Raw genomic sequence first — 26090 nt, forward strand, 5'->3', positions numbered from 1 at the left:
TTCTCTCTTGTGTCAGATTGAGAGACACACAGGAGGCACAGGCTGTCGGTGTCTTTAGGAATACTTCTGGTGAGCTTTCACTGTCTCCTCGTTCTTGCTTTCATGTTGCACTACCCGTAGACATTTAAAAAGCAGAACAATAATAGTAATTAAGCTTATGCTTTGGGGGTGGGCTACTAACATGGAGTAAGGGCTTGCTGTCTGTGTGTATTTGGTGGTGACTCACTTCAAACCTCGGGGTCCATTCTCATTTTGTAGTGATTACAGATGCTACGGTGTTACTGTGAGGGTTGTCACTGCCATGACAGGTTTGTTTCCCACACCTGAGGGGCCATGTGCCCCTTTACAGACCAGTTTCAAGGCATGTGAGATGGCCACACTTGTCACCTGTGATATTAGCCTCCCTGCAGCCCCTGGCAGACCTCTGAGCTAGAAAAGTCAAATGTGAAACTTTGCTTTGGGTAGGAAGTTAGTTCTCAGAAATCCACATTTGAAAACCGGGGAGACTAGGAACATTTACACCCAAAGTGTTTGCAATTTGAGCAGTGGATGTGAATCACATGACAAGAGCTTGCAGAATGTCATCCTTTTGCTAGCTGGCTTGCTGTCCACCCCTCCTCATCTCACTTATCCGCGGGCTCATGGGGGTGAGCAGGAGCTCACACAGCCTCGGCCACCCCTGAGAGATGAGAGATGAGAGAGCACCCCTTTTGCTTCCCAGCCGGTTGAGCTGAAGAGCATAGCATGCTGCACAGTGTATCCCATTTTGTAGCTGCAGACAAATTGTAAGGATAACAGGAAATGATTTTAATAGTAAAATGGCGGGTTACTTTTTATCTTTTGGTAGGTTCTTAGTCATTTTCAAAAGCTCTAACCAAGTTAGAGGGCGGGATCTCTTCCAAGGGATGTATACGTCAGCCTGGGAAGGGACAGCTGAGGGCAGCTGGAAGCTGAAGCTGCCTCCCGTGTGCCAGGAAGAGCACAGGATTGCAGCAGCAAGGGAGAAGAGCAATGCTTTGTTCCTCAGCCTCTGTAAAAATTGCAACAATAGTCATGTGCTAACATGCCTGGCTTTCTGTAGACAGTTAAGCCCAGTGGACAGGGACCAAAGCTCTACCTTAGTAGTAGATGTTTGCCTACTCTGGAAAGCCCTGGGTTCCATCTAGAAGCAAACTGTTGGCCCGCTCTGTGAAAGGGGAACATTGCCGTGCAGGCTGCCCTCTCTTATTGGAATGGGCACACAGTGTAAAAGACTGGAAATTCCTATTCTCCAAAGCTGTCTTAGAACAATAATTTATGTACTCTGTGACTTTAGGCGCACTAGGCTCTCCGTAAACGGGGGTGGTTGAAAGGCTGCAATGGATCTAAAGTTGGAATTTAAACTCCACGCACAGCCTTTTTCTCTTCGGTATTTGAAGGATGCTCTCTAGAGGCCCTCTGTAGTATGGACCACCGGGATTTCCCACACTTGCTCACTCGTTCTTATAACACTTGCTCTGTAGCCTCCTGTGAACCTCCTAGTGTCCCAACAGCACCCCATCTCCCAGGCTTTCCTCTGTTTGCCCTACAGATGGGCCTCACAGCAACTAGCTAATGATTAGACAGACAAGGGAAGCTTCTCCTCCCTCCCCATTGTGTTAAGTCGATTTTCAGAGATAAAAGCAGTATTGCTTGGATCCTGGGCTCTGCTCTGGGGGCCAAGAGTAGTTGAACAAGCCTTTAGTCATGGCTACCTTCATTACAGGCCCAGTGCCCGGAGGTGAATACATCCTCCAAATGACCCAAGCTGTTCAGTGGAAAATGTCACCATGACCTGCTTTAAAGCTTGTGCTTTCTTTTTCTAAGAAACGTATTTAGTGTTATTAGGTTTATTTAGTATTATTAAGCAATAGCCAACTGGAGTAAAAAATAAATAAAATGTAAGTTCAAAAGGTAAAACTCTTATTGCACTTCTGACCGCCCTCAGTGTGGGTCTGTGCACATCACACAGTTACACCCATAAAGAAGGGTGTGCACACACAGGCACGCACGGCTACTCCTCTTTTCAGACACAGTGTCCTGCTTCTCACTGTTTTTTTTTTTTTTAACAAACAACAGTACATCCTGGAGATTGTTCCCCATCAGTTCCTGGGATTATTTTCATCATGCATTCCAAACATACAAGGCAGCCCACTTTCTGATAATCTCTCTCTTCTCAGTAAGCGGGAGTTGCTTTTCACCCGTGGTTTCCCCTTGCTGGTAAGCAGTTCCTACCACACAATGACTTCTGGTCATATTTCTTCAATTGCCTTCCAGATAAAATATCTTAATACACATTAGTGCCTGGAATGGCTGAGTACACAACTCGATGTGACTGGGGCCCCGCAGACAGCGGTGTCACACTACTGTTAATTTAAACCACATCCTGAACCAGGTCCTTTAAGGTCAGAAGATGGGGGCTCTATCTTCTGAGACTGTGGCTTGCTTTCTCTTGTTCCAGAAACTAGAATGAGCCGAAGCATTCCTGTGGAGGTTGACGAATCAGAACCATTCCCAAGTCAATTGCTGAAACCAATCCCAGAATATTCCCTGGAAGAGGAATTGGAACCACCTGCTCCAAATACAAGGAACATGGCACCCAGCAGCTTGTCAGCATGCCAAGCCTCTCGCCACGCTTCAGGAGACCGTTGTCAGGCTTGCCCTCCTCCCCTGAAACTTGCCCATCACCAGCCCGTGTCACAACAGGTCACTGACCTGCGCACTAAAGTCCTGGAGGAGAGCGATGCCAGTTTCTTTAGAAGGCACCCTGATCCTGGCAAGGGATTCTGCTCATGCTCATCCGAAGCCAGCGAGCCTGAGTCGGAGTCTGTGCTTGGCGCCCTCCCTCCTGAGCACCGGTTTTCACTTCTGGAAAAACGCAATAGACGGCTGGGAGCTCAGCTTTCGGCAACCTCTCCCGACACTGGCCACGACTCAGACACATCGGACCCAAGTTTGCCTAATGCTCTGGCTAACTCCTCCAGTGGTGGCCAAGAGACGATATCTCGGCCCAGACCCCACAGGAACAGAACAGTCCCAGATGTGCCCACGATAGACACCGGGTATGATTCCCAGCCCCAAGACGTTCTGGGTATCAGGCAGCTGGAAAGGCCACTGCCCCTCACCTCAACATGTTACCTGCAAGACCTCCCTGGGCCTCTGAGGTCCCGGGAGTTCCCTCAGTTTGAACTTCAGAGGTATCCAGCATGTGCACAGAGGCCTCCTCTCAATCCTTCCCCACAGGCTCCGTGGAACTATCAGTATCATTGTCCCGGAGGGCCCTATCACCAGGCACCATGTAAGTGATCTTTATTGCTTCTGGTCTTTTGAACAACACTGCCCATGTCCGAAGACTGGCAGTAAGGGAGAGTGTTCTCTGGGGCACGGGGGGCCTTAGTAGGATGCATTTTCTTGGCCAAGACCCATCTCACTTAAATCTCCCTCTAGGAAACTTTTAGGACAAAGTGGATCCCCCTGTTGAGCAATTAAAATCTGCTTTGAGGCAGAGAGAAGCCGCTGATGATTGCTAGAAAATTCATTTGTCCTAGTTCTTGGGGCTTCTTTCTGGGTTCTTCCTTTCCCTGTTCCCTTCCCATCAGAGTTGGCAGAGAAAGTGGGCAGGACCAGGTGCCTGCTGGGTGCCAATCACAGCACAGGTGTGGTGGATTTCTTGATGCTGAGTCACTACAACTGAACTCTGGTAGGCAGGTGTTGGGTTTAGTTCTCAGAAGTCTCCAGGTTAGTTTTAAAAGCTGTTGAAATTCTACTTACCTGAACGTAAAGATACTTTTTCTGCTAACAGCAGTATGAGGTGAGTTTCCTCCAAACGAGATATGCCCAAAAGTTGAAAAGGGATATTTCCTTTACCCAAATAGAATTCCCTATTAGGATTTTGCTACATTTACTTCACTGGGATTTTTTTTTTATCCTTTGCAAATATACCTAATATAAAATACTTTCCAATGACATTGAGTGTACTTCTTCCAGCATCGCTTAGAATGTTAAATTGGGCTTGTGAGACAGCTTAGTGATTAAGGGCACTTGCTGCCAAGCCTGAAACCTGAGTTCCATCCCTGGGGCCCACATGATGGATGGAGAACCATCTTGCAAACTGTCTTCTGGCTTCCACATGTGCACTGTAGCACCCAAAAGAGCATGTACATGCGCGCGCACACACACACACACACACACACACACATGCACGCACACGCAGGTACACACACGCAAATGTAAAATCTAGATAAAGTGCTCAAAGGCTGAACTGTATTTCATTAGATATATTGCTGAGTTATCATTAACTTATTCTCTGTTCTCAGACATTTAAAGTATTTTCTGTTTTCTGGCCTAATAACCAATACTATGACAAACATTATTTTTATCTGCATTTCTGATTAACCCCTTAGAAAAAGGTTCAGAAGTGTGAACACTTAGTCAAAGACCTTGCAAGTCCCAAGCAGACAGGAGATTGCTTCATCATGATAGCAAAACAAGCACTGACTCTGCTAATGAGAGTCCAGGAAGATCTTCCCACTGGAAAGTTTTTCCTGTTGAAGCCTTTGGAGGTAAGCATTGCTCCCTTGGGCAGCCTCCTTTTAAGGCAGACATGTCCCAGTGGGGACTCTTCGTCTCTCATGCCTAAGCGCGGGCTTTCTTTCAGCAGCTCACCTTCCCCTTGCTCTCTGTATGTCTTCCATTGAAGGGGGTGGAAAGGAGTGTTTGATCTTAAAAGTGCAGAGAGACGAAGAGAGACAGACAGGAGAGAACTTGGGGTGGACATGGGAGTAATTCACATACAAATACAAAGTGCCAAAATGCATATGAGACCTAGCTTAAGAAAGGCCACAAATGGTGCTGGAGAAATGGCTCAGTGGTTAAAAGCATTTGCTGCTCTTGGAGAGGACCCGAATTCAGTTCTCACAGGCTCCAGCTCCAGGGAAATCCAATACTCTAGTTTCCAAGGTGCCTGCATTCACATACATGTGTATTCAGCACATGCACACACACACACACACGCACACACACATACACACACACACGATTTAAAAAGTAACAATACATTTTATGTAATTATGGATGCAAAAATAAAAACCCTGCACATGCTTACTGCTAGTGGGTAAAAGACAACGAACACTTCATACACTTTTGATAGGAATGGAAATCGGAAGGCAATTTCATTATCAAAAATTTGAGTTCTCCCTTTTGGATAGTAGTCTTACTTTTGTAGTGTGTCCTATAGAAACATCACACAAGCAAAAATACACACAAACAGCATATTTATTAAAACACTGGGGGCTGGGGAGATAGCTCAGCAGTTAAAAGTTTGTGCTGCTCTTGCAGAGGACCTGACTTCAATTCCCAGTACCCACATCAGGCAGCTCACAAATGCCTACAACTGCTACTGCAGGGAGATCCGATGCCTCTGGTTTCTGTGGGCACCTGCCCTCAAGTGCATAAACCCACATACTGACATATTTTTTTAAAAAGCCATTAAAAGGAAAAAAATCTCAAAACACAAAAACAAACACTGTTGGTGGCTGGAGAGATCAGGAGTATCAGTTTGGATCCCAGCACCCACATAACAAACTGGGCATCCTGTAAATGCCTTCTCCAAAGGCTCTGATGCTCTTCTGACCTCTGTGTACACACACATGCATGCACACACAAATAAGTAATATATTTATAAAACATTGTATGAAAGTAAAAAAAATACAAACCACTGTCTATTAATCAGGGGCCAGAGCAGCAGAGCCGCTCCCTGATTTAAGAGTGTAACTTCAGGATGGTATGAAATGATGGATTGGGTAGAGACTGCAGGGAGCCACAGTGCATGGTCAGCCACAGAGCTCAAAGTGAACAGCACATCAGTTATAGGGTGCTCTTCTGTGAAGGTTATGATGCTTAGGTACAGTAAATACATTTTGACCTGACGTTCTCAGTTTATAATGAGTGTATTGAGACATAGCTTAACATAGGTTGAAGAGCACCTGCATGTCAGGATTTATTTATGCAGTGGTCTACTTGGTCCCCGTTGTGTAGCACAAAGCAGTGTACATATTCTGACATAAAAAGCATTAAGGCAGAAAGCGGGATACAGAGTTGAGACCATACATGTTTACTCAAAAGGAAACTATAAATGTTTATATCCACCCTTAGAAGTCCCAAAAGATTGCACCACCTATTAACATGAGAGAGTGTAAGGCTTAAGAGGGGACAGGTGTAGGTTTAATTGTAATCTTATATACTTTTGCTAATTTTTAAATAGCAAACTATTCCTGTAATTAAAAGATAAATAAAAGTCAAAAGGGACAAAAAAGAATGCGTAAAACTTGAGCTTGCCTAGTTCATGATGCATCTCCTTGACCCTTGCTCCTGAAAGTCCTAATCCCAGGGAAGGTATCAGGGTGGCCCGGTGCTTAAGGTTTTCTGCAGGATACTGCATCCCTGGAATATTAATGATATGCCTAGCAGAGCAGGACTCCTGGGAGGGTTGCTGTGAGGACTAAATGAGATAATGCATTAAAGGCTACAGGAAAAGTGGCTGGCTGCTAGCAAGGCCTCAGCACTAGCTGCTTTTGGTATTCCTGTGATTGGAAATGCATCCTGCACACAGCCCAGCCCTGTAGAGGAAGCCTTCACCCTCAGATCCCTCTGGCTGGCGTGGATTTTAACCATTCAGGACAGGTATACAAATGCAGAGTGTCATGTCAGGGCTATAACTGCACTTAATTGCCAACAAAACCACTTCAAAAGAGCTGTTCACCTGAGGGAGACTGTGGAGGGAAACAATAGCTACGTGGTTCTCCTCGGCTTTAGGAGAGCATTGCTTCCTTGCCTGTTAATGAATATATAAATAAATAATGATCACCATGCTTATGGTGTGTCCTTTGCATTTTGCAAATTAAAGCAAAGTAACATTACTGGTCACCCTTTTCATGTAAAGACAAAATCCAAAGGCGATGAAACAAGCGATGAAATAGCCTACAGTTTTCTTTACCACATCTCCAGAAGTTGGCCTCAGTTGTTTAAGAACCCTTCCACTGAGGTCCCCAGATGAAAATTTGTGATTAAGCAAGCAAATCAAGCCCACAATACAAATTTATTTGGGCAGGGTTGAGCGGTGGCTCCAATACTGACTGCTCATACAGAGAACCTGGGTTCAGTTTCCAGCACCACATGGCAACTCACAACTGTCTGTAACTCCATTATATGGGATCTGGCTCCCTTACATGGCCATACCTCCAGGCAAAACACTAATGCACATAAAAAAATAAATAAAAGCAAAATGTTTGGGCAAAAGAAGGGACTAAATCTAATGAGCCCTTATGCTTTATACAGTTTCTGTTTTCCCTTATTAAGAAGGCGGAATATGACACGTGGGTAAATGTTCCCAGGCACGTGTGATTGTTTGTATGCTAGAATGCATGTACAATTAAAGCAAGGAAAAATAAACCAGATGGAAGCAATGATAAAGGAAAGGAGTTTGCCTTGCAGGAGCCCCAGCTGCTTACAGCTGTGGGAGTTCTTCTAACAATTTATGTTGGCCATTTGTTTCCTGGCTAAACCGATTGCATTTATCATGATGTTTTCTTGACAAACTTGAAAATCAGATTTTATTTTCTCCCTCATAGCTCTTTTACTACCATTCTTAATAAGGAAGAAAAATGTTGACTGTTTTCCCTGATACTGGAAAACCTCATTTAGGGCTGGTTTACAATTCCAAGTGGTAAGAGCCCTGTGACATGCAGACCGTCTGTACTGAGGCCAAGCGGCTTCACGAGACTGACAAACAGCATGCAGCGCTGGGCGCTCATTTAAGACTCTGCAAGCTTTTCCTTCTTGCTGTTTTCATGTTGTGCTCGGTGCGAGGAGTTACTGCGCTAGCAAGTCATCCTGTCTATCACATCACCCACCTTCCATCTCCTAGAGGAAACGCTCGTGAATGGAATTTTAGGCACAGGAGACAAGTCTGTGGGAAGCTATTTTTGAGCAGCGATTCTCAAGTAGGTGGCTGCTGATCTGTATGCCTCCCCTTCTCACGCAGACTAGTGTGGGTTTGTGTTGAAAAAACAGACACCTCCAGACGCACAGATCTCTCTCTGTCTCTATTATCTTGAGCTGCAGAAGGGATTGTATCGTATTCATCTTTGTTCACTGTGTGCCTGGAGTAGAGGGTCTATAAATATTTGTCGAGTGAATAAAAAGAAGATTCTACCTTCTGGGGAAGAGAGAGGCCTCTAATCATTGGTATAGAGCTTTCTGGTGACATCAAGTATTTGAAAGGCCATCTTTAATTGTATGTAGGAAGAGAAAGAAGGGAGGAAAATGAACTTGTAAATAGAGCTTGGCCCATTCATTCATCAGTAAATTTGCCATGTTGTTTGCTAGGCACTTCATAGATAGTACAAGTCACGAGGTGAGCCGACAGAAATAAGTAGAAATAGGCACACAACAAGACAAAAGCATATATGCTATAAAGGAAATAGCCAGGGGTTGGAACAAACACTATTAGGCAGGCAGGCAGACTGGGTCTCGTTGAACAGACAGTCGGGCTGAAAGCTGAAGAATGAGAAGGTCAAAGAGGCAAGGAGACTGATGTTGCTAAGGTGCCATAAACAAGGCAGCGGGCCAGAGGAGGTGGGGCAGAGAGAGTGGCAGGCCAGAGAAGGCAGGAGCAAGGCCATGGTAAGGAATCTGTAGTCCATCCTGAGTTAGGCTACTATTTCTGGGAAACAGGAACTCCAGCACCTAGGCCTGTACTCAGCATGGAGCTAGCCAGGCCTGGTCATGCTAGTGGAACAGAAGGTTACAGCTTGAGCAATGAGGTCTGGCCATGTGGCTCAGCGGGTAAGGATGCCAGCCAGTAGGCTGACAACTTGTTTGATCCCTGGGACCCACATGCTGGAAGCAGAGGAGCAATTCTCACACGTTGTCCTCTGACCTCCAGGCATGCGTGTGTATGTACTTGTGCACGAAGACAAAATAAGTTTTTGTTGTAAAAAACAACAAAAAAATTAAAGAAAAACTTGGGTAATTGAAATTATTTACCTAATAAACTTTTTAATGTAACAACTTTCCTCTGCAACTGGCCAAATTTCCAGAAAAAAAAAAAAAAAGGCCCAAGTTCCACACACAGAAGGAAAGGCTTCATTTTGGTTGACCCTTTGGTATTTAGTCTTTGTTTTGAATAAGAGGATGATACAGGGGATTATATTGTTGGTATTCTAATGTAAAAACCAACAAGGTGGGTTGTTTTTCATATACACTGCTCATACACACTGGTGTAACTTGTTACCACAGGTGGCTGTTTCAGAACTCTGAGTTACAGCTAGTCAAAACACTCGGCCCATGTGCTTCGTGATTTTAATGATACGACTTGTTGCTAGGCGACACAAACATGTTGTGCAGGGAGATAATCTGCTCGAAATCATCTGACCTTGATTCAAAGGCTTTTGATTAACAGCACTAACATCCGCCTTCTGGAAAAGGAACACACCCTATGATTAGAGCTTGCTAGTCCTTTTAAAGCAAATAAAATGTTATTAGCCGTTCATTAGTGGATATGGGGAGCAAAAATGGCTCTGAAGAAACTTCACTTGAGTTCACTTTCAGCAATCCCTTGAAAAAGCTTTCAAGGCCCTGGCAGTTTCTCCTCTTTGACCTTTGTCTTTCTCATTTCTGGAGGGCAAAACTGATTCAGAGAAAGGGGAGGGGGAGGAGAAGGAGGAGGAAGAAGAGGAGGAGGAGAAGCAGGCAGCTAGCAAACCAAGACTTAAGCAAGCAGGCTGTGCAGTCCAAAATGGGTTCTTTGTAACTAACTAGTCCTCATTTACAGAGTACTGCCTAAGGAGCTGTGGTATGCTTGGTGAATGATGCCCAAACCCCCATTCACCCTGTTCTTATAAACCCTTCCTAGTGATAAGGAAATAAAACAGGGGAGAGAGAAGGTAGCTCAGCTAGGGGCTAACTCCCTGAGGCGATAAGAGCCATGTAGAAGCTGATCTGTGAAGATCTAAGGCAAACTCTTTCTGCATGGAGATGGTAAGCTCTGATCCCAGAGGTGGGGACCAGCTTGGGGTATTCAAGATGAAAGTGGGCCATGATAAGCCCGTGAAGGTGTTGTGGGAGATGAGATCAAGCACAGGGACCTGGTCATGCAGGCTGAATCTTGGTGCAGCAGATGCTGGGGGATTGCAGGCACAGCTGTTTCTCAAGCCATGCAAAGCTACTCTAAAAGGGAGCTGGGCTCCTGCCTGTGACATGATGCCAGGACCACTTTTTCTCCTTTTTTAGCCTGAGTAGCAGTGGTGACCTGCCTGGCTGCCCTGCCATCCCCACTGGCAAGCCAGATCTCTTGGGATTTATGTGACCTACTCTAAGAAGGCCGTTGAAGCAAAGCCTTAGTGGTGGGCCTCGTCCTAGACCACAAAGGCCCCATGGTCTTCTCTCCCCATTCTTAGATCTCCCCTCCAAGTCCTGGTTTTCTTTGTCGGCCCCAAGCAGGGACGGACCCAGGCAAATCCTTTTCATCTCCTCGACTCCTCTTTTCCCTTAAACCTTCTGTTTGCAATGATTAAGGCATAACAATAGCAGGACAAGAGTCATGTGTCAAAGCTAGTACATGGCCTATGTTGGAGGAACATGGTCACTTTTTCAAGAGGAAGAATGGTAGGAAGGATACAGCTGATATAAGGGTCAAGACAAACAATGAAATGGCTCCAGGGAGTTTGGACCAGACCTGAGAGACTAGCCCGAGTTAATTGCCAGGGTCTCATCCAATGTAGCATGATTAATAAAATCCCAGAGACAGATACTGAGGTCATCCTGAGAGGTCAGAAAAGCAAAACAACCAGCTACTGGCTCTTACCTCTACCTCAGTCTGAAATGGCAACCCTGCCTCTAGGAATCTCAGAATGAGACTGGTTCTGAGAGTTGTCTCCCTCCTGTTTTATATTCCTCTCTAGGGCTGGGATTAAGGCATGCACACTACCGCCCGGTTTCTAGGGCAAACTGTGGTGGCTACTGGGATTAGAGGTGTGTGCTACCACTGCCTGGTCTGATCAGTGTGGCTGTTTACTTTCTGATCTTCAGGCAAGCTTTATTTATTAAAATACAAATGAAATCACTACAATCCACCCAGAGTTCTGAGTCCAAACGTGGGGACTTGGAGCCAGCCACACTAGAAACACACCTATTAGTTGTTTGCTCCTTGTGATTGAGGTTGTCATTCCCCAAAGATTCCTTAAGATGTTCAAGGCTCCCGACTGCAGACAAAACTCAGACAGTGCTACTTTCAACCGGGCGACGAGGTCAGGAGCAGCGACCATGAACCATTCAGAGTGAACCCTAACTGCGGATAGGTCACTTTCTTTCTTGCTTTTTTTACTATTTTATTTTTCTGTTCTCCCTCAAATATGCTACCCTGGCAGACAACAGAAGTATGACTTCTATAAATTGGGCAAGGATTTAAAGCCAATGATATTTTTTAAATCAAAATTGTTTTTGCACTAAACAGATTATGTTTCCTGGTGCATCATGCTTCTGACCTGAGTAGAGGTGACAGCTTGGATCATGAAGGGGCTCGTGGCTCCTCTTTCGGAGCTTAATACTTGGTCCTTTCCTGTCCCCATGCACTCTTGGGTTTCCCAATGTAGCCTCTCTAGGTGGGGTAATGCTCCTGAGGTCCTCCTCTCTACCGGGTCCTTGCACCCCTTCTCCACACCTCTCTTTAAAGTTTTATTGATGAATATAGGTTCTGTGTGGGTCTGTCCCACAAGCACACTAAAGGCTACAGGAGGGCACTGGATCTTCTGGAGCTGGAGTTACAGGTCACTGTTAGCTGCCTGACATGGGCGCTGGGAACCAAACTCCAGTCCTCTAGAAGAACAAGAAGTCCTTATAACTGCTGAGCCATCTCTCTGGGCTCATGCTTTTCTTTTACCTGGTCAGCTGAGCTGCCTTCTCTTGGGGCTCTGTTACCCTGGGGCTTCCTTGGACCACTTCCTCCCAAGTTACAACATCACATCAGTCCCTGCTCTTGAAAAATGATTGATTCCCTATTAATAATAAAAACAATTAATCAATTAAGTGAACATGTTTGTTGTGTATGTTTCATGTGTGTGTGGATGCCTATGCATATATATGTAGAGGCCAGAGGTACATGTCAGACATCCTCCTTAATCACTCTCCACCTTATCTTTGGAGAGAGGGCTGTCACTGATTCAGGGCTGTCACTGACTCAGACTGGCTAGCCCACTAACTCAGCCCACTGACTCAGACTGGCTAGCCCACTAACTCAGCCCACTGACTCAGACTGGCTAGCCCACTAACTCAGCCCACTAACTCAGACTGGCTAGCCAGACAGGAGCCCCAACGATTCTCCTGTCTCTGTCTCCCTGGCACTGAGCATGTGCTGCCCCATGCCCAATTACATGTATGTGGGTGCTGGAAGCTTGAACTCAGGTCCTCAAACTTAGGCAGCAAATACCTTGTTGATTGAGCCCTTTTCCCAGTGTCTTGGGGCCAAGTGCCCATGGCTTTAACAAGAGAGAATGTGAAGTTAAAAGGTGTTGCTGGCTCCTTCCCAGAGGATGAGCCACAGCTTCACTCATTACTTTTCCTAAGAGGAAGGCCAGTGTGTATGTGTGTGTGTGTGTGTTGTGTGTGGTTTTGTGTGTGTGTGTCCCATGTGTGTGTCTGTGTGTGTCCATCTGTGCCCACCTAGTGGCACTGGGAAAGCATAGTAATTTTTTTTTTTTTTTTTGATCTGGGAGAGGCAGGATCTCAGTATATAGACCAGGCTGGTCTTGAACTCACATGAGATCTGCCTCCCTCTGCCTCCTAGTCTGGAATTAAAGGTGTGCAGTATACATCCAGTCCAGCACAGTATTTTTTTTGTTTCTCTGTAGCTTTGGAGCCTGTCCTGGAACTAGCTCTTATAGACCAAGCTGGTTTTGAACTCACAAAGATTCACCTGCCTTTACCTCCCAAGTGCTGGGATTAAAGACGTGCACCACCACCACCCAGTCCAGTACAGTAATCTTAAATCTATCACAAGGATAATTTCTCTTAGCCCTGGGGAATTATAGTAGGAATAGCGGTGTGACAGAGGCTCTTCAGGGAAGGATTATCCTAAGTATCTTATTAAAACAGGACTTAAAAAATTCTTTGAGTTTTCTAATTAGAATGTCAAATGTAATTTCACAGATGTTTTTACATTGAAAAAAACACGAATCAATTTCATGAATATTATGAACTAATTACTAGTACAGAATATGACAAGTACATGGAGGTGGGTTGGTATTTGGACCCTCAGTTGCTATCAAAAGAAAACTGTTCAATGAACATGCATGGCCTTACACTTGGAGGAGCCAAAGTCAACCTTCTCTGCTATTCCTTGTTCCCCCACAGATGCTCATGGGTACCCTCGCAGCACCTACCAGCAAGTCATCCAGCCTGCGCTGCCTGGGCAGCCCTTCCTGGGGCAAGGGGGAGAGGCCTGCATCCTGTGCAGAAGGTCATGCTGAATTACCCCAGCCCCCAGGACCAAGGAGAGAGGCTTGCCCAGAGAGACTTCTCTTTCCCGAGGCTCCCAAGGTATGAGTATGGCAAGATCCATCCCCACACATCCTGACCTGAGGAAGAGTGTCAATGTAACAGAGACACATGGAGAGCCTGCAGGCCTGCCACCTAGGTCCGCGCAGCCACACGGTGAAATACCCAGTATACACTTTTCAGGGCGGAGCACAAGAGAAAGGGGTGGACAAGGCTCGCTCAGCACCATCACATCTGGTTTCTAGTGATTTTCTCTTGCAATAAAACCATCTATACGAGTTAAGCCCTTCTATGCTTCTGCCAGAAAAATAATGTTGTATTTTCAAAACTTTGTCTAAACCTTTGCTTTGGTCCATTTTTCACTGCTGTAACAAGGTGTTTGAAACTGAATACTTGATAAACAAAAAATATTTCATTAGCTCAAAGTTCCAAGATAAGGGGCCCTCTTGGCTATGTCACCTTCACGGCGGATAGCATCATGATAGGAGTATGAGGCAGAGGGTAAGACAGAATGGTATGATGACAGAGACCAATGAGGGAGCCAGGCTTTCCCCTTCCTTTTAAAATTTATTATTATTATTATTATTATTATTATTATTATTATTATTAGTCATGGTTTCTCTGTGTAGCATTGGAGCCTGTCCTGGAACTTGCTCTGTGGACCAGACTGGTCTCGAACTCACAGAGATCCACCTGCCTCTGCCTCAGTGCTGGGGTGCGTCACACTGCCTGACAATTTTTTCCATATAGGTTCTAACAATGTAGTTCAACCTGGCTTCAAACTATGTTGCCCTTGCCGGTTTCAAACTTGTTATCCTCCTGAGTCAGCCTTCCAAATAGTATGGACTACTGTGAGTTTTTTTTTTTTGGGGGGGGGGGGTTCTCTGTACTTTGGAGCCTGTCCTGGAACTAGCTCATATAGACCAGGCTGGCTTCGAACTCACAGAGATCCTCCTGCCTCTGCCTTCCGAGTGCTGGGATTAAAGGCATGCGCCATCACCACCCGGCTTTGGACTTGTTCTTTTATTACAGTTCTCACTAGATCTGACCAAGATCACATGAGATACCCTGAAATCAAGCCAACCTGAAAGGTTCCTCAGCTCTTTCCAATATGCTGCCACACTAAGGGCCAAGCACCAGTCAGCCCACCCTTAGGGCGCAGGCTCACTCTGTACTTGAGTGGTCCCTGACTAGTTTTTCTCCTTACTGTTTTTATTTTTAAAATGTTTTGTCAAGTTTACCTTTTCTATCAATTTGTGTATCTAGAATACAGGAGCAAGTGGGGTTTCCCGTTTTAGAACAAAATTGGAAAGAAAGTAAATAAAATGTTTGCTTCTCTTCAAGTGCAACTTTCATATAACACTCAAAGAAAAACTGTGTTCTGTTTTTATAGAACAGAATCACATATGAAAATCCTATTAAAGTGGATTTTTTGAAGATAAAAGAAATTGGCAATTCGTTCAAAATTTTTATTCAAAGGAAAAAAAGCCAATTTTATTAAGAGTGGCAAGCAAGGCCTAAGCCTGCTTCCCTTCACTGCAAGGTACACAAGTCTCTGGAGTTCCTTCTAGATAGACCCTTCATCCTCCTAATTACACAAAATTTAAAGAAGGGACTTAAGTAAAATGTGATTTCACAGCAAGACACACCCTTACGAAGAAATGTATAAAATTTCAAAGAAACCATACAAAACGTTAAGTATTTTTATCAAATTTATTTGGTGTTGAATAGGGGATACAATCATAATTTTTAAGGTAAACAAAAATTCATTTCTCATAAAAATTCATTTCTTTCAATAGCTCACAAATAAAAACACAGCTAGATCAGAGCGGCCGCTCTAACACACACTTGCCCAGCCTAATCTCTTCGTACCTCAGTGATCTTCTAGATTGCTAGAAAGGCCATTCTCAAGCCTGGAGCTTCACTTAGGGTTTTACACTTTTAACTTTTTTTTATCGTCATCTGAGCTATTGAGTCTCACTTATTAACCCAAGCTAGCCTAGCACAAGCCTAGGATAGCCTCTACTTCCTAGCAATCTCTGTGTTAGAGATTACAGATGTGAATCACAATACCTGCAAACCATTTAGATTTACAGGAAAGTTGAAAGTTATTGCATAGCAAATGTTTCTATAGTATCAATTAAACCTGTCCCAGTCTCCTTGAGTTATCATTTTAGGATGATGAAGAATGTTCAGCTAAGAAGATAATTCTCCTTCCACTGGTTAGAAGGAGAATGTTGACACCAGAAGTTTACTCTCATGATACTATTTATATGTGAACGTTTTTGAACATTATTGTCTTAGTTACAGTTACTATTGCTGTGATGAAACACCATGACCAAAGCAACTTGGGGAGAAAAGGGGTTATCTGGCTTATGCTACCACATCACTGAAAACCAGGACAGGCTCTCAAACAGGGCAGGAACCTGGAGGCAGGAGCTGGTGCAGAGGCCATGGAAGGGTGCTGCTTACTGGCTGACTCCTTCTGGTTTGCTCAGCTGCTTTCTTATAGAACCCAGGACCACCAGCCTAGAATGGCACCACCCACAATGGCTGGGCTTTCCCCCATCAGTCACTAGTTAAGAAAATGCCTTGCAAGCTTGCCTACAGCCAGAATTTGTGGTGACATGTTCTCAATTGTGGTTCCCTCCTTTCAGATAATTCTAGTTTGTGTCAAGTCGACTTAAAACTAGCCAGTATAATTATCAAGGTCTTAGTATTTCTTTATCAAATGAGTAATCATCTTTTTTATAACAATGAAGCTACTTTATGTCTAAAAAGATTTAATATAACTAATAAGAAAATGAATATCAATTGAAAGTATATTTTAGAGGCCTTATTTGCTCAATATCTATGAAAACATAAGATATAAATTCCCTAAATATTCTAATTTTAGAAATGTAGTTGAGATTTTGTAATTTTTTAAAAAATGTTTTATTTAAATCATATTACATAAGACTTTAAGAACTTTGAAATTACTTTTGGGTAAAAACATAAGCAAAAATATTAAAATTAGGCAAATATACAGACTTATAATCATAACATCAAAAATTTTATGATATGAAACAATGAAACCCATGGCCCAATTACCCTGATTTTATTGTACTGCCATATTTTCCCCCTACCAGTTAGAAGTTACAGAAAAGAAGGACCATTCCCGGTGTACTAGGTTTTAACTCTTCACTTACTTTCCTGTATGTACGCACACTCGCATGCACAGCACCCACAAGGACAGAGCACACATGGATGTGCTTCTCTCCTTCTACCGCATAGGTCCCTGGGATCCAACCCAGGTCACCAGCCCTGGCAGCAAGTGCCTTGAGAGCTGAGCCATCTCGCCTGCCCACTCAGCTATTTTAGGCAGAGCGGATTTAACTTAGGGAACTGTGTGCTTATAGAACTGGAGGCCAGAGGCGGCCCAGAGAAGGACCCAGAGTGGAGCCGTGAAGAGGTTGCCCCTCCTCCCTCCAGCATGCTGCAACCGATGCAGAAGTTAGGGCCACGCCTTGTTCTTGACACCCAGGGACCCTGGGATGCTTCTGCAGAACACACACACACCTGTGACTGTTTGCCAGTAGAAAGCAGAGTGGCAGGAACAAGACTGGCATTCCCTGGGTTTTCTAGAGCTCACAGGAGTACATGCCATTGTTTACCCTCAGCACAATGCTCACAGGAATGCTGGCGGGCAAAGTCACAATAGACTCCACGTCACCAGTCAGATCGCTCACTTACAGAGTTTAAAAGAGATACTTTTAAACCTGCATGGCTTTAAGAAGAAAACAACTTTTGAAACCTAAGCAATGTTATCTATAATGAGCTCGGAGTTGTCTTTTTACTCTGAATGCCTTTAATATCAGCCTTCTGCCACCCATCACATTATTTTGTTTTGCTGGTGACCTTGTCTGACCCGTACATGGAATTTATTTTCCCAATTAGACAGACCTTGAATGGAGAAATCAAATCCTGCTTCCCTCTTTTGACCCCTAGCTCAGGTCCTCACATATGGCAGCCAGCTGGCTTGTTTATAGAGGAAACTCCACGGGACTCCTCTTCCTTCTGTGTCAGATAAGAAATGGAGGCAGAGGGGAGAGATCATGAGTTGGTATGGTCCCCAGTTTGTAACGTCTGTCTCCCCAAACTTTGCCTTTGTAATGAAAATAAAAATTTGCTGTAAACGTATTCCCTTTCAGGGACCAGCTCTATCACCCACCACCTAATGGAGCTGGAGAACCTGAGGCGTCCCTGGAACATCCTGCAGAGCTGAGACCACAGGGTCCCCAGGCTCCATCCCCAGCTGCTGTGCCTAGACCCCCTAGCAACCCCCTAGCCCGAGGAACTCTAAAAACCAGCAATTTGCCAGAGGAATTACGTAAGTTGTTTGCAACGTGGTTTCTTCTTGTCAGGTTTTATGCTTTGAGAGTTTGGTTTAGTCACTCATCCATAATCTCAGTTATATTTTACATATACAGAAAAATTTACCATTTCCTTTTTTTGCTTTAAAAAAAACCCAGCTATTTTTTTTAATGTTTTTAATGATCCTAACCTCACAAGTAATGCTCCCAAACTACTTACCCCGGGATTTTCCTTAACACATAGAAAATAACAAACACCCCCTCCCATATTTCTTTGCTCTTCTAAATGGCGCTTTTCAGGGATGTGCCCCTGGGCAGACGGATTGGGTGCTCGTGTGGCCCCGGGTAGATGGATTGGATGCTCATGAGACACTGGGTAGAAGCCTGGTGCCTCGCCGTAAATTAGCAGTAGTATCAAGAACAAGGTCACTTTCTGTAGGAGTGAGCAGTCTTATTTAGAAAAAGGAAAAGAAAAAAAAAAAACCCATCTTACATTTCTGTACTGCTTCACACCCCAATGCAAACTAAGCCTTTTAGTTAAGGAAATATTCTGTTCAGTGTCAGGTGATGATTCATTTTCCACATTCTGCTGCTAGATCCAGAAATGTTGAAATATTATCAAAATGTTCTGAGAGTAAGGCCAGCTAGGATTCTTAGTTCCAGAAATCTTAAGTAATCAGTCACTACTTATAAATTATTTTGCTAGAGAGATTCACTCTTTCCAGATCTGGGACACTCATAACCCCACTGGAGGCCTTTGCTTTGCTAATTGCTTCTGTTGAGTCTCTACTCCTAGTCCCTTTCAGCTCCAAAAGACTCCTATGACAGTGAGCCCCACAGTTTTCAGACAAAAAATTTGAACCTTCAGAATCTTATACGCTTTATTCAGAAAACTGCCTGATTGGACAGACATGGTCTTACATGGTGTATGGTCCCAATATTCTGCCTGTCTTATACTCTAGGAAAGGGGTCCTAAGATTAGCTCATATGGAGGTAACACAGGATCACGTGCTGCCCGTATGCCTAGCTGCATGGTTACCCCCACCATCATACCCTGCACACACTTCCATTTGAGAGGCGTGTTTCTGTTGGAAGAGTCTAAGCACAGGGGAATGCATACAGACTCATCTTCTGCATCTTCCTTCTTTATCCGCAGCCTCGGGGTTTTCTGAGCCTTAACTGATTCATTCTAGACTGGAAGGCAACATGTACAGGTTATCTGTCCACCACATTAAACTGCTGGCCAAGTAATTTCCCCAATGCTTTGGCCTGGGAAAACAGCGGTTCTGGCTGAGTGGGGTGAGCTTGTCAGAACAGTTCTGTCTATGGCTCAGTGCTGGCTTGGGAAGGAAAGAGGAAGCCTGTAATGCCAGACTGCCCTGCGGCAGTGTCTCCCCTTTAAACGCTAAAGTTGCACTCACGTTTCTGATCTGGGCATTGGTCTGCTCCTACTTCCTGACCTTTCTCCGAAAAGGAGTCGACTGGCGGAGGGCACGGAAACGCTTTCTCAGTCACCCCCTACTTGGTCTTGTCAGACAAGAGTTCATGGCATCATAAGATCAAAAGCAGACGGTGCTGGGTGGCCCCTCAGCAAGCATTAGCTTCTTAGCCTGCTGTGAGAGCATTTTCCTTGGGCATGGGGCCAAGTGTGTCTCCAAGAAGCAAGGCAGTGGCCTGAGCTGAAAGGACTCGCAGGCTGTGGGTGGCAGACTTTTTAACATCTCATGTGGTGTTCCAGAAGACCTCTGCGGTGGCCTCGGCCTGCCAGGACTCTCCTCGGTCCCTGACGTCTTCTGTTCACTCTGAATGGCATGCACTGTCTTGGACAGGCCCCAGCCCTTGTCACAGAGGTCAGCAGTCCACACCACTGCAGACATAAGCCCTCAGATCACCCTCCAACACAAGGGGCAGCGCAAACTACTTACAGGTTCTGTGTACAACAAAATAACTTGATTGGCTTCAACAGCTCTGAAATTTCTCTCTTAGGCAAAGTCTTTATCACTTATTCTATGGACACAGCCATGGAGGTGGTGAAATTTGTGAACTTTTTGTTGGTGAATGGCTTCCAAACTGCAGTAAGTATTTTATTCAAAGAGAAAACTGAACAGTTCGGTTGGACACAGTAGTGATGATGATGATGTTATAAAGCATGAATAGGTGATTTTTTATTTATGTGATCATGAGCTTATGGAACTGTATAATTGTTTTCTGGGTACCTAGTTATTTATTTGGTGCTGGGAGTCAAGCCCAGGGCCTCACTCATACTAGACAAGTATTCTACCACATTTTAAACTACCCAAAGTCTCCAGCACTTTTCCTCCAAAATGTCCATAATAGTGCTAATTCCAACCATTGTTCCTGCTGGTCCTAGCTAAAGGAAGGCCCGACTTTTGCTACACTCTCTGCCTTTGCCCTTTCTTACCAGCCATAGCACACGTGAATCCTGTGGTCCAGCAAGCTGCAAAAGCTCAGCAAGGGAGTTGTCGTTCTTTATTATTTCTTTATTCTTTCTTCTTTAGTTCTTCTTGCTTCTTCTTTCTTCATTCCTTCCTTCATTCCTTCTTCCTTCATTCCTCCTTTCTTTATTCTTTCTTTTTAAGTTTTGCCACACCAGACCCTTGCCTCTGTACTAGAATTTATTTTTGAGGTCATGAAGTAGAAACCGGGCCCCCACTGCACACAGCTCCTTCTCCACCTTATTTTCAGGAGGAAGTTTCTGGACAGGGAAGACAAGGTCTAGTCTCATTTAGGAGAGATGGCCCTGCTTCACCCCTGAAGGTCCATTGTGATCTGGGGCCCAAAATTCTCAAGCACATAATCTTTCTGTCTCCCTGTCAATCCCTGAAACAACACAGCTTAAAGCCATGTACATTCTTCCTCAGGATAAACAAAATACCACAGGTTGCGACTCAGAGGACTGGCTTTCCTCAAACATTAAGAGTACTTCCTTCCCAGAAGCCTCTCCTCGGCATCCAGCAGCAGTGAATTCCAGAGGGCAGTGAGGATCAGAGACCTGCAGATACTGGAGGCTAAAGAGGAACACTTACAAATTAAAGACTAAAGAGTGGCTTAGCGTTGTTTAGTAGTTTTTATTTGAATTTTTTTCCTATAATACTCCCTAAGAATAGAAGTGCCTATTTTTTTTAAGATCCCTACAATTTATATAATTCAACTTCACAACTCTATAGATTAACATTTCGCTTTCTCATTTTCAAACTAAGACAGTGCTGGGGGCAACTGTGATATCAAAAATCAAATTGTGAGACCTGAGGCAACGTATAAGACCATACTTTTCTCTTTTCCAAATATAAACATACAGATTGGCTGCCTCTGGAGAACAGCCCAGACGTTAACCTTCGACGAGCCCCTGTGCAGGGCAGTTCAGGGATTTAAATGTGCCCCTGACCCTGAGCCTACGAAAGCCTATGCTTGTGAACAGCTATGGGATGCTCTCAGTGAAATCAAACAATGAGTAATTGAAGGAGAGTTTAATTTTAAAAAGCCAGCATAAAGGTTTAGGAAGGTTTTAGAAAATCTTAGGGAAGAGTGTCATGCCCTGCCACTAGCAGGACACAGTCACTAACGGGACACTAATGGAGCCTGGGACCTGAAGAAGGTGACTGTGTAAGTCAGCCAGAAGACACTCTAGATAGGGTGCTTAGGCAGGAGCTCATTTTCAACAGTTCTGGAGGCTGGAAGGCCAAGAACACGGCTGAAATAAGGATGGTTTCATCCGGGATCATCCCCCTTGACTTGAGAGGGCCATCCTCTCTGTGTTCTCATATGGTCCCTCTCCTGTGTATGCACAGACCTGTGTACTAATTCTTTCTTCTTCCATAAACACCAATCCTATGGGTGGGAGTGGGGCTCACCCAGCACCTCATTTTTCCTGAGTTATCTTCTCAGAGGCCCTATCTCCAAATCCTGTCACATTATGAGGTAATGACAAAGTTTTAAAATACTAATTTTTATTTTATTTTTTGAGATAGTATCTCACTTTATAGCCCAAGCTGACAATCCCCCTATGTCAGCCTCCTTACAAGTGTAAGCCACCACCTCCAGCTGATGTGCATTTTAGGGACATAATTAGCTCCTAACAGCAGCAGTGTGTAAAACTTGTCATACGGTCACAGTAGACTCTGATGGACATCTAGAGAGGCAGACACTGCCCAGAATGTCTGTCTCTGTAGCAGAGAACAACTTCTGTACCGGATAGTAATGGCCATTTATGGCACATTAACATCATGTCTGGCATTACACCGTGTGTCTTTTCTGTGTTGCCATTAAATCCTCATAACCAGCAGAGCCAGGAGTAGAACCCAGGCTGCCCATTCGCAGTGTGAAATGGAAATGGACTTCTGGCTCCATCAAATATTGGTGTAGGCTTCGGCCAGAACACACATTATCTTGGGTTTTGTTTTCACTTTTTGAGACATTTTTCAGTGTAGACCTGATTAGCTACAAACTCTCAAATTCCTACTTCAGCTCCCTGAGTTCTGGAATAGCAGGCACATGGACATTAACACATAAATCAAGCTGAGCTTGGTGGTACATTTTTAGTTCCAGCACTCCTGAGGCAGACACAGGTGGATTTCTGTGAGTTCAAGGCCAGCCTGGTCTACGTAGCAAGTTCCAGGCCAGCTAGAACAACAGTGAGACCTTGTCTTTAAAAAAAAATCCAAAGAAAAGCTATTCCATTTTTTAATATGCTCTATCAGTAAAGGAATACATCCCAAGTTTATATGATGTACTCTGTAGGTGTGATAGTTAAGCAAACACACAATCTCTTTCTATGGGGAACTTAGAAGCAGGATAGGAAGATGAAGAGGTCATAAATGAGACACTGAGTAAACAAAAGAATATTATAATGTGTTTGCTACAAGTGGCCAAAATGGGTGAGAGTTGATGGTGTGAAGGGGAAGTCACTGTGACTTACAGAGCAGAGGGGCATATGCTGTGCAGGCAGGGTGTGAGGGAATGAAGGTGGCAATGAAGTAGGCAGGGCATGTGGGGAGACAGTGGCTAGCTCGGGATGCTTGATGACTACTGAGACTTGGTCAGTTCTAAACAGCAGGGTAACACCAGGAGAAGTACTAGCGGGGCAGCGAGGCTAATCAAATAACCTTTCCCAAAGACCTTCTCCTGATGCCACCATATTATATGTTCCCTCCTCGGATCAGGAGTGCCATGTACATGGAACAGACACACACACACACACACACACACACACACACACACACACGCCCAGAAGAGAAAGACTGAGATTTGGGCCTTCTATAAAACAAATGATTTGATTTTTCTGCACTTCTAATACCTAAAGGAGTATTACCTAATAATAATAATCTGAGTCTTATCAGAGTTCTGCTTGACTTTCATCCTTAACCCCTCCCTACCAGTTCAGCAATTGTTTTTGTGACTGTTCTTTGGATTTCTACAGTCCTTTTGAAACGTGTAGCTGAAGCTGGACATAATACTCTAGTCATGACCCGCCTCACACAGTCCATACACCACAGCTGTGTCTCGGCATTTGCACACTACAGATGCACTAAAATTTCAGAATCTGCCTACAATTTTTCAAATTACAGATACATAACTACTATTTCTGCCTTCCTGGCTTATATCCAATTTAGTGATATACTGTGTCCTTCAGATTTTTGACCATATAATTATAATAGTTGCAGACACATTCTGATATGAACCACTATATCCTAATTATGGATATTATAAACTTAAATGTCTGCGGATGGTGAAATGGGGTGAATGTCATGAAACTTGTGTCTCATTGTTTGGACTCATGTATTCCTCTCCCTATTCAGAGCCCGAGTTAGGGTTCCAGACATGTGTAGCTTCTTGTGTTTTCTTGAGCTCTGCACCCAGGGAAAGCTCTCATCAAGAACCCTTCCTCTCATCCTTTTTCTTGTAGATTGACATATTTGAGGATAGAATCCGGGGTATTGATATTATTAAATGGATGGAGCGCTACCTTCGAGATGTAAGTATATTCCTAAATTCTGAGGATGTGTGCTGCTGAGAAAAACAATTAGCATGGGAAGCTATTTCACAAGGAAAACCCTGATACTCTCCCAAAGTCTGAGCCTGAGGAAGTCTGACAAAGCCTCTCTTGTTGGAAGCTATGCAAAGACTTGGAAAGGAAGGATGGGGTCACCCTCCTGGACACGCAGAGGCAGGAAATAACGGTCAAACCAGACACAGGTGGTTGATAACAATCAGTGCAAACAATTTCTAGACCAGAATAGGAAAGGAGGAAATGAAAGCGCGGGGGCGGGTGGTGGGGGCCGAATCCAGTTGAATTTGGGGCCTTTCCAAGTGTTTGTAGGCCTGGGCTAAAGAGTTTCTGGGCAGACTTGCAAGCTATGCAGCATGGCACCCCAGGGCATCCACTTGCAGCCTTGTGATTCGTATTCCACAGACAGGATCTATACTAGCCACTGGGACACCTTGCGCTTTAACAAGATAGAAATTGATTGCTGCCAGCATGTCCAGGGCCGGGCGCTTCTTTGGGCAGGAGTGGGTGGGGGTGGGAGCCTCAGCAGGCCAGGGTTTTGCTTTCCTTTTGTCTGCAGCCTGGTGTTTGCTTTGTGCTGAAGGGTCTGCTCCTACTGACTGTGCTAATGTGCACGGGGAAAGCAGGGCCGTGGAGGAGCAGAGTGACTGACAGCTCACATCAGGCTGCAGGGAGGAAGGGTACTTTGCTGCGTGGTGCCAGTTCCTCTCTGCCTCCATGCAGATTCAGTGATTTAGGCTTTTACTAGCTGTTTATTAGCGAGGGTTGTGGAAGACAGGGGACTTCCTCTCAGAGCCTTTGCTCTGTGTGTTTGTAGGGTTCTGGGCACGGAGGAACGGGAAGGAGTGCAGATGACTGCATGCCCGGGTGGGGGCTGGTGCCTTTTGCTTTCAAAGAGAGAGGGATTGGCCCTGTACCTGCCAGCAGGTCAGGGACCGCTTATGGTCCTGCTGGCCACTTTCCAGCTGGTCTTCACCAAATGAACCACACTTCCCACTTCCATAAACATGCTTTTCTCCTTCTCATTAACAGAAGACAGTGATGATAATTGTAGCAATCAGCCCCAAATACAAACAGGATGTGGAAGGCGCTGAGTCGCAGCTGGACGACGATGAGCACGGCTTACATACTAAGTACATTCACCGAATGGTGAGTGGTGAGACCACGTGCCTGCTGCTCTCTGGAACAGGCATCTTCTCTGGGGAGGATACTTTTCACTCATGGTGGCAGGATGTTAGGGGAAGACTCTCTGGCCTCCCATGTCAGGAGACGGTATTGGTAATGGTTCTGTATCCTGTGAGACCCACTGAGATACACTACTCTCTGCCGAGTACTGAGCTGGTCCTGTTACTAGGAGATCAGTCAAGGTGCTAGAATGTCGGGCTTTGTTTGCTCGGCTGTTTACCCAAAAATGTGAAACCTTAGGACAGAAGAGTGAGTGGTGGGGTGGGCAGGTCACTGTAGCTGTTGCAGTCTGTCCCTTGATTTTTCAGAGACGTAAGGAGCAAAGTAGGAAGGACAGTTCTGTCATATAAAAGCCTGGAGCCTGGATCACGTTAGTTTCCTAAGTGCAGGCTATATGACCATGGCCCAAGTACTTGAATACCGCTCTCCTGCAACCCTATTCATAACATGGATCACCAGTATGTATGCACAAGTCTCTGAAGATAAATGAAGAAATGTTTGAAGTCATGGCACATAGAAAATAGTTAACTAAAGTAATTGTTCTTAGTTTGTGATAGGTGGGAAACATTCTACTGCCAAAACTGGACTATGGGGCCTGGTTAAACCACGGGAAAATTTAGGAGGAATCAAACTTGCTCAGCATCTGAGAAAATACTGCTCACTAGCTAATTTATGGCCTAACTGTCTTCTTGTCCTTTGTGGGTTTCGAGAGACTGTGGAGACCACTTCTGTTTAGCCAGAAGACAGAATAGATCTGTAAGCTTCAATCTGTCTGTGAGATCCCCTGTTGGGGTGTATGTCTAATGGGGGACTCACCCTGAGCCTCCCAATCTAGAGCTGCTTTCTCAGGCTTGTTTATTTACCAAGGATCCTGAGATTTGAGAAAGAAGAGGAAAATCACTAGACTTGAACTCTTAAGCCCAACTTCAGTTCTTAGCCTGCTTGAGGACGTGGGATAA

At 44.7% G+C, this 26090-nt stretch overlaps 1 protein-coding gene across 1 annotated transcript in view; it reads left to right on the forward strand.

Moving 5' to 3' along the window:
- The window catches only part of Traf3ip2 (TRAF3 interacting protein 2), a 42348-nt gene that overhangs the window by 9938 nt on the left and 6320 nt on the right, over positions 1 to 26090 (forward strand). The window contains 7 exon segments of the mRNA XM_038339330.1: positions 2480 to 3316; positions 13426 to 13485; positions 13488 to 13611; positions 17760 to 17938; positions 19908 to 19996; positions 23845 to 23913; positions 24979 to 25095. Coding sequence (XP_038195258.1) covers positions 2488 to 3316; positions 13426 to 13485; positions 13488 to 13611; positions 17760 to 17938; positions 19908 to 19996; positions 23845 to 23913; positions 24979 to 25095 — 1467 coding nt within the window. The 5' untranslated portion in view covers positions 2480 to 2487.

This window comes from Arvicola amphibius, chromosome 8 (genome assembly GCF_903992535.2).
Source record: "Arvicola amphibius chromosome 8, mArvAmp1.2, whole genome shotgun sequence".
NCBI lineage: Eukaryota > Metazoa > Chordata > Mammalia > Rodentia > Cricetidae > Arvicola > Arvicola amphibius.